The sequence below is a fragment of the Blastomyces dermatitidis genome (genome assembly GCF_000003525.1).
Source record: "Blastomyces dermatitidis ER-3 genomic scaffold supercont1.11, whole genome shotgun sequence".
In the NCBI taxonomy this organism is placed as follows: domain Eukaryota; kingdom Fungi; phylum Ascomycota; class Eurotiomycetes; order Onygenales; family Ajellomycetaceae; genus Blastomyces; species Blastomyces dermatitidis.
The window spans coordinates 1,222,398-1,231,599 of NW_025544784.1; the positions used below are offsets into that span (position 1 = coordinate 1,222,398).

General features: G+C 28.7%; 1 protein-coding gene across 1 annotated transcript; it reads left to right on the top strand.

The window, feature by feature from the left end:
- Positions 1 to 6,183: 6,183 nt before the first annotated feature.
- On the top strand, positions 6,184 to 6,955 carry BDCG_08472 (uncharacterized protein; the record flags this gene model as incomplete). Its single annotated transcript, XM_045424255.1, has 2 exons — positions 6,184 to 6,228; positions 6,668 to 6,955. 2 exons carry the CDS (start codon positions 6,184 to 6,186, stop codon positions 6,953 to 6,955), a joined length of 333 nt encoding a protein of 110 aa, XP_045273011.1.
- Between the last annotated feature and the right edge of the window lie 2,247 nt (positions 6,956 to 9,202).

Genomic DNA, 9,202 nt, shown 5'->3' on the forward strand with positions numbered 1-9,202 from the left:
ATTCAGTGAGTAAAATGAGTTCAAGAGTACACTCAGTTGATGTGGAAAAAGATGTTTTCCCAGATATCATTTCTGAGATTGAAATTCTAAAGAGAAGAAAGAAGGAAGAAATAGAGAAATAACAAGTTCTTGAAATACAGGAACTGAAAAAAGCAAGCAAAATTCTTGAAAAACAGTATCTGAGTGAGAAGAATGAAGAAGTTCTGTTAATTCTTCATACTCAGACTAGACAACTACAAGAAGTGATCAAGTTCAAACTTGGAATTTTAAACATAATTCAAAAAACATTGAAATCTTTCAGTACAGTCACTGACTCTTTTTCATCTTCTACTTCTTCATCTTCTTCTTCAAATCAGAAGAAAACATATACTCAAGTAGCAGAATCTGCTGTCTTCAAACCTGCTAGTTCAAAATCTGCTCAAAATTCTGAGAAAACTGAGAAGAATATTTCTCAGATCTCTGTTCATAGAAAGGAAAAAAAAGAAATGTAAAAAGAGAAGAACTTTCAAATCTTCAGAAACAGAAGACTTATTCTCAAAGTCTCAAATCAGAAAAGCTTGTAAAAAAACAAGCTAAACTCAAATCTCATTTTCAGAATTAGAAATAAAATTAATCAGCAGTTCTTTTCTCAGTTAATGACTGATATTGAAGTTCAAAAATCAGTCATAGCTTCAATTGAGTCATCTTTCTTTGAAAACTCTATTATTTTGACTACAATGCCTGAATTCAGTGCAGAATTCCTCATTCAGAATGAGAATCTCTGAAAATTAGCAATAGAATCTCTACTGAATATAACAATTCTATCTGAAAGAGATGAAAAGTGAGACAAATTCATTCTTTATAATATTCCAGTTGAAATTTTTGACTGTGAGAAAGAAATACTGCTTCTCAAAAATAAATTAGAAGAATACAATTCTATTCAACTGAGAAAAGAGCCTGTATGACTTAATTCAATTAAGTTCAGACAGAGCAGAAGAAATGCCTCTGTTCTAGTGTATATAAAGACACTTGAACAATCAAGAATCTCTGAAGTAAGAGTAGCAGGTTTGAAAATGAGAGTTCATGAATACAAAGATTCAAGAATGAATCTCAAAGCTTAAACACAGTGTTCAAACTGTCAAAGATATGAACACTTTGTAATCTCTTATTTCAGAGACTCAAAATGCGCATTCTGTGCTAGAGATCACAAAACTAGTGAGCATAAATGTGAAACATGCTCAAAAAGAGGTGAAATATGTCAACATACTCTGCTTAAGTGCTTCAATTGTAAAGAAAAACATGCATCTAGCTTAAAAGAATGTGTATTTGCTTCAAGAACTCAGAAGAACTGGAGAAAAGATGAAGCTCAAAGTGAATCTAAAACTGAAGAGAAAAGTCAAGCTAGTAAATTCACAACTGCAAGCTTAAAAAGAAGAAACTCTCAACTATCTAGATCTTCAAACTTCAATTCTTCAGCTAAATGTAAACAGAATTTGAATTCTCAAACATCTGTTATGATTAGAGAATTGAGAAATGACTCTGATAATAAACTAGATAGAATGCAAGCAGTTGAGATTCCTGCTTTTCAAAATAGTTATAATCTACTATCTGGTGATAGTGATTAGATTCTAGTATATCTTCACTCTCTTTTAGTATGAATGTACAACAAAAACAACAAAAAAAGTTTAAAAACTCTTCAAAAATCACATTTATTCAAAACAATATGAATAGAAACTCAAATTGCATTTATTCTTGTCTTCAGATTGCATTTGAATAAAAAGTTGACTTTGTACTTCTTCAAGAATCAAATTTTGATACTGAGTAAAAGTACATCATTTCTCATTCAAGCTATTACTGCTTTCTTTCTGAAAAATCTGAGATAAAATCAAGAGTAGCAATCTATGAGAGAAAAAGATCAAGATATCAATTTAATCTGAGATTTGATATCATATCTGACTCTGACATTCTAGTGAGTGACATTATAGATAAAGATAATGAGTTTGATACTATTCAACTTATAAATATCTATAATGAAAAATCATTGAAAGAAAACAACAATACCTGAATAATTGATAGAGAATTTTTGAATATAACTCTCTTAAAAAACTCTATAATTGCAGAAGACTTCAATGCATATCATCTCTGATGAAACTCAGAGTGCATAAGAGCAGTAAGAGCAGATAAACTGATTGAATGAACTTTTGAGCATTCAATAGATTTAGTTAACAAGTCTGATCAATAAACATTCTTTAGAAAAGGCATGAAACAGAAATCTATTATAGATCTAACTTTCATATCACAAAATCTAATTGAAAAAAGACTTATAAACTGATTTATTGATTCAAATGAAATCTCAGAATCAGGTCATGAGATCATTCAATTTGATATTAAACTGAGTGAAAAATAAAGAAGTGAAAATCCTCTTCTCTCTAATCAGTATAACTTTGCAAAAGCTGATTGAAAAGCAGTTGAAGAAAGAGTAAAACAGCTGAAATCTGAAAGACAGAGTGAGCTCTATTGAAATCAAAGTCAAGATATATCAAATGAAATGCTTAAGAATAGAGCAAAGCTGATTACATCTATTCTTCTAACAAGTATTGAAGAAAATATTTCAAAGAAAAAGTCTTCTGAGTATTTCAAATCTTGATGAAATGAGAATATCACTTCTAAAAGAAAGCAATTAGTCACTGCTAAGAGAGATTAAAAGAATCACTTAATATCTGATGAAGAGTTCAAAGCTATTCAAAATGAATATTTTTCAGATATTAAAAAAGCCAAAACAGATTGCTGGAACAAATTTCTTGAAGAAGTATAAGAAAAAGAAGTTTTCAAAGCCTTCAACTATACTAAAACAAGAAGTGTAGCAAAGCTTCCAACCTTAGAATATGAATTTCAGAATGAATTATATACAGCAAATTCTTTTGAGGAAAAATGTCAAGCTTTTATGAGAATTCTCTTTCAAAACTCATCACATTTAGAAGAGGAGAATATGTCATTTCATGAATATATTGATGAAAATAACTGGGAATGGCCTGAGCTTACATATGATGAACTAGAGTCAGCAATATTCTCAAGTTCAATTAAAACTGCTGCAGGGCCTGATTCAATTAATCACTCAATTATTCAAAACACATATTCCTACTTGAAGAATGAATATTTTGAGCTCTTTTTCAATCTCTTAAAAAATGATTATCATTCTGAATGCTGGAGAGAAGCTACTGGAGTAATTCTTGTAAAACCTAATAGAAAGACTTCAATTTCTAAGTCATATAGAGTAATATCTCTGTTGAACTGTTTGAGAAAAATTCTAGAAAAGATAATAGCTACTAGATTATCTTTTATAAGCTCTATTTGTGATTCTCTTCTATTTAATGAACAAATGAAAGATAGAAAATAATGTTCTGTAATTGATACTGTTCTCTCAGTTATTCATGATGTTCAAGTAGCAAAGTATGAAGACCTGGTCTCAACTGCAGTTTTTATTAATATAAAAGATACATTTGATCATGTATCAAAGTCTAAGATGATTCAAACTTTGAAGATGTTAAAACTGTCACTTTCTCTAATAAAATGAGTCAATTGTTTCATGTCTAAAAGAATTATACAACTATTCTTTGATGGAAGAAAACAAGATAAAACTGAGATAAAAATAGAAGTATTACAAGAATCTTCAATCTCACCTGTTTTATTTGCAATATACACTGCATATCTATTCAAGAATAGAGAGATGAAAATAGTGAGATCTTCAAGTTATGTAGATGATATTGATCTACTCTACAGTTCAAAGACAATCAAAGAGAATTTAGAAGTAATTGAGAAAGTAGCAAAGAAAATCTTTGTTAGAGCAGATATCAATCTAATTTAATTTGATATGAATAAAACTGAGCTAATTCACTTTTTTTCCAGCTTTAATGAGAAAGAACTAAGTCTAACTCTTTTGAATAAAGAGATTAAACCCGGTTTAAATGTCAAATGACTAGAAGTATGGTTAAACTTCAAGCTGAATTTTAAATATCATATTCAACAAAGAATCATCAAGGCAGAGAGACTACTGAATAGTATAATCAGACTATCAAATACTGAGAGAGGTCTATTCTTTCAGACTATGAGACAGTTATACATAGCCTGTATTATCTCAGTAGCTGATTATGAAGTTCAAGTTTGATGAAATAATCAAGAAAACTTCACTGAACTCTTTCAAAGTCTACAAAACAGAGCTTTGAGAAGAATTCTGAGAGCATTCAAGTCATCTCCTATTAAAGCAATGAAAATTGAAGCTTCAATTCCACCTCCTGCTATTCAATTTGAAAAGGCCTGTATAAACTATACTCTGAGAGTTATGAAGATGAGCTCAAATCATATAATCAGAGAAAGAGTCTCTTCTTCATTTTCATCAGTTAACTCAGGAAATGAACTGGATTGAAATAGATTTCTTGATTGAAATGAGAATAATACTTTAAAGAAAATGCTCTCTCAACTGTATAGACTATGTTCACTTATTAAGAATTAATTTTCTTCATTAAATGTTGAGAAAATTGATCATGAGAAGATATCTCTCTGGAGAGAAAAGCTGAAATCTCTCATAGACTTACAAATAAGTGAACTATCTAAAGAGAGAGAATATGAACAGCATTTGAAGAAGATCTCTATAATTAATATAAAAGACTCTATTCTGATCTACTCAGATGACTCAAAAAATGAGAATTTGAATAGATTAGATGCAGGCATTGCTTATACTGAAGATAATATTAATTTTATCTCAGATTTCTGGAATTTAGGCTGTGAATCTGAAGTCTTTGATACTGAACTATTTGCAATAGTGAAAGCTTTAAAACTCATTGAAATAAAATCTCATAAAAGAGGAAATAATTTGAAAGAGGCATGGATATTCTCTGATAGTCAAGCTGCTTTAAAAAGACTTAGAAATAGTCAGATTCATAATGATCAAATGAATCTTGAACTGATTTTAAACTCTGTTTTGAAAATTCAAAAGAGAAGAATATCAAAACTGATAATTCATCTGCATTGAGTTCCTGCTCATATGAATATTCATGACAATGAATTGACTGATTCAGCTGCAAAAAAGAGTTCAGAATTAAGCAGATCTATTCAAAAAACAGTGTCCTGGTCTTTCATAAAGAGAAAGATAAAAGAATCTTGTTTAAATAAGTGAAATGAAAGCTGACAGAAACAAAAGAAGAGTATACATTATTCAAGATTTGAGACAAAACCAAAGTGAAAATCTTGTTCAATTAAATGTAAAAAGAAAATATTCTCATCTATAATTCAGCTGAAACTAGAACATGGTTATTTCAAATCTTATATACAAAGATTTGATGATAGATTTGATTCAACAGAGTGCTCATTCTGCAATGTGAATGAAAATCCTGAGTATATTGTAATGCATTGTGCATTATACAATAGTCTCAGAGTCAGATTAAAGAAGAAGTATGATTTAAATCAATTAAATATGAGGTTCTTATTCTCAACTGAGACAGGAACTAAATACTTAATAGACTTTCTATCAGAAACTAGAGTAGCTACAAGAAAATGACTGAATTCAGAAGTATCTGAATATGAAGAGATGGAAATTGACTAGATATAGTCTATTAAAACAGCTATACATCATCTTTTAATAATTTTGTTTTATTATAGTCTCTCTTTACTGTACTTGTTTCCTTCTGTTCTTTTCTCTATCTATTTAATGTGTCTATCTTTAAGACTATGTTCTCTTTTCTTTTGTCATAATATTTTCAAATGGTTTCAAACTATCAGAAGGTGTTGAAATACTGCAATTTGTAAACAGTTTTTGTATTCTGAGCTGGAATTTTCTGATTTTGCATATTTAAAATTGATAAATGTATAATAGTTGACTCTATAGATATAGGAAAAACCCTGAGAACTAAAGATTCTCAGGTAGATGTCATAGTCTCTGACTGTATACATCTATAATTGAAGAATAATAATAATAATCTGTATATTTCTGAAAGCTGTTAATATTTTCTTTGTCTCTTTATATTTGATAAGTCAGTAATATATTTCAATGCACTTCTTCTTTCATCATTATTCTTATTATCATCATCATCATTATCATCATCATCATCATTATTATCATTATTATTATCATTATCATTATCATCATTATTATATCATTTCTGACTGTCTCTTCTGCCTTCATCTCTCTTCAACACTCACTGAAACATCATGTCATTTCTCTTCAAATATTCTGCAGTTCTGCAGACCATCAAGGTGCGTGAGCACTATCACAGATTGAAGAAAGAGAAGAATAAGATGTTCAAGTGAGAGAAGACAGATTGCAAGACATGTTATAATACCTTGAAGAGGCTTTATAAGAAAGCAGAATAATAACAATTTTAAGTAATACTTCTGATAGATTTAGACTGAACTAAGTATAGAAATAATACAGATGACACTGTCTGTGAGAGATTGAAGAAGAAGATAGTGAAGAGTCTTATGCAGTAGCAGTGAGACTAGAAGAAGTTCTGAGAATAATTTAAGTTCAAGATGAAGAGAGAGAGAGAGAAGAAGAGTGTTACTGTAAATAAGCAGTGATTGAAGAAGATTAAGAGAGTATTGAAGTCAGAGATAAAGAAGTTAAAACTGATAAGTTTTTTATTTATTGAGAGATAATAATTTTTAATAACACTTCTGTTCTCTAATTGATTAGCAGGAGCTGGCAGAGAAGAAGAGAATTGAGGCCTTATTCAGGTCTCAAATATGCTTCATGATTCAGAATATTGAGAAGACAGCTCTACTCTCTGAGCATGTCAATCTACTTATCACTGAGATGGAACCCGAGGCAGCAGATCAGAAAATGCGGGATTTTGAGATGCAGGTTAATCTGGCTGAGAGAGAGCAGCAGAAACCCTTCTCTGAGAAGACAGTAAAGAGAGATTTTGAGATGATTATTATCTCAGATGAGAAGAAGAAGAAGAAGAAGAAAGATAAGAAGTAAATTATAAAGAATGATAAGAAGAATGAGAAAGAGAAAAAGTAGATTTTTTTCTTTTTATATTAGTTAGTTATAAGTTTAAGTTTTTAATTATTAATAATTAAAATTGATTTTGAGTTTTCAAAAATTATTGTACAAGTTGTAATCAAGTCAGGAATAATATATATATATATATATATTTAACTATCATGATTTACAAATCACTATAATGTATAAGTATCAACATTTTTTCAACATTGATATTCACAATATTAATATATTTTTAATGATATTATCTGATAATGTAATTTAATAATACTCTCTTTTACAATATTAATATATTTCAAGAAATATGACAGAGATTAATCAATATTGTTTATTTACTTTTATACATCAATAATATTCAATCTGAGTTAGTACTAAAATTATAACTAAGTTAAGAAACAAGATTATTTTCTCTTATATTAATTCTTCTTACACACATCAGTAATCAGTTATTAAAAATAAATTAGTATCATTCTTAAATTATTATTATATCTTCTGAATTCACTTCTTTCACTTCTTTTACTTCTATTGAAGATTTATAAACTCTTCAAGAAATCACTATGAATCACAAAGTCTATATTATTTATAATTCAATACAGAATACTCTCTTTCAATCATAATAAATAATTACTTCATTCTTCACATCTGATTCCAGGTCATGAAATTTATGAAAAACTCAACACAAATATCAAGATAAACTATGAAATAATTATCAACAGATTGTATTACAGATTACTGAAGAGTCATCTCTCTGCTACAATCACTGCAACTTCATTCAGAAACATTCATCATAAACTGATCATAGCTCTGAAGAAATTTCCTAATATCTGAAGTCATCAGAATGCAGATAATAAAAGAAAAATAATCAGAAAATTACTACTGAGCTAGTAAGTTACTCTATCAGATAATGATTTTTGATAATACTAACTTTCTAATTTGAAGAAAATCATGTGAAAATAATTATATATTAGTACTCTGATTTCACAACTCTTATCTAATAACTTCTGTGAATAATTACTTCATATATGTATATCTCTGAATCTTTCTCTTCAATTAATTGAAAACTCTGAATTTCAAACACTTCTTCAAATACTTAATTCAAATCTTCATATTTCACATCAATTCTGTCTTCAGTTCAATCTTGAGATACACTACAAAGTTAATATACAACATCTAGAATCAGAGTTGAAGAATCATTGAAGAGTGTCTCTCACAGTGAATGCATGAACTAGTACAAACAATCTTACATTTATAAGAGTTATATGTTATTACATTGATGAGAACTGAACTTATTGAGAGACATTAATTGAATTTGAATCATTGATCAGTAGTCATACTGAGAATTATATAACAGAGATATTAATGACTGTGATTAAAAATGACTATTGAGATATTAGTCTCAGTCTTCTTATAATTACAACTGATAATGCTGTGAATAACTACACTATGATAGAGAGCTTGAAGCAAAAATTGACTTTGTATTTCTGAAATAATAAATAAGGTCATATTCTCTGCATTGCTCATGTGGTTTAACTTGTGATATAAACACTGATAAAGAATCTTAATATCAAGATGAAGAATAATGAGATGACTGATTCTTGAGATGAGAATGAGATGAAAGTGATTACTCAAGTAACTTTTACATTCACTTTGTAAAAGATAATGTTTTTTGACAACACTTTTTAATATTGCTTTTTGATAATACTTTTTGATAACACTACTGTTAATTTTGAATAGATTGACTAATAATTTAAATATCACAGATTTGAAACATTGCTAATGCAATTTGTATCTTCTCTAAATAATAACAATGATTTCATGATATTCAATAAATAAACAAATCAGTCATATCACTGAATATGATACAGAATGTTAGAACACAGTGAAGTTCAATATATGAGATAACTGTTCAGACTCTTTGATTGCATCAGATAATTAATCATTGAGTGTAACACTCTGATCAGAAAAAGATTCAGATATTGAAACTTTCTGATATGAAGTGAACTCAGTTAAAATATGTAATTGATTTACTGTTTCAGTTTTATAAAATAATAAAGACAGTCTCAATCACTTGTACATCAATGCTGCAGTCAGCCTGATGAGTGTATAACAGTTTATTTACTCATCTTGAGAAGCAGTTGAATCACTCAAAAAGAAATTCAGTCTGAGATGATGCTATAGCACAGGCTATTAATACTGTAAGAGATAAACTGATATATTACTAGT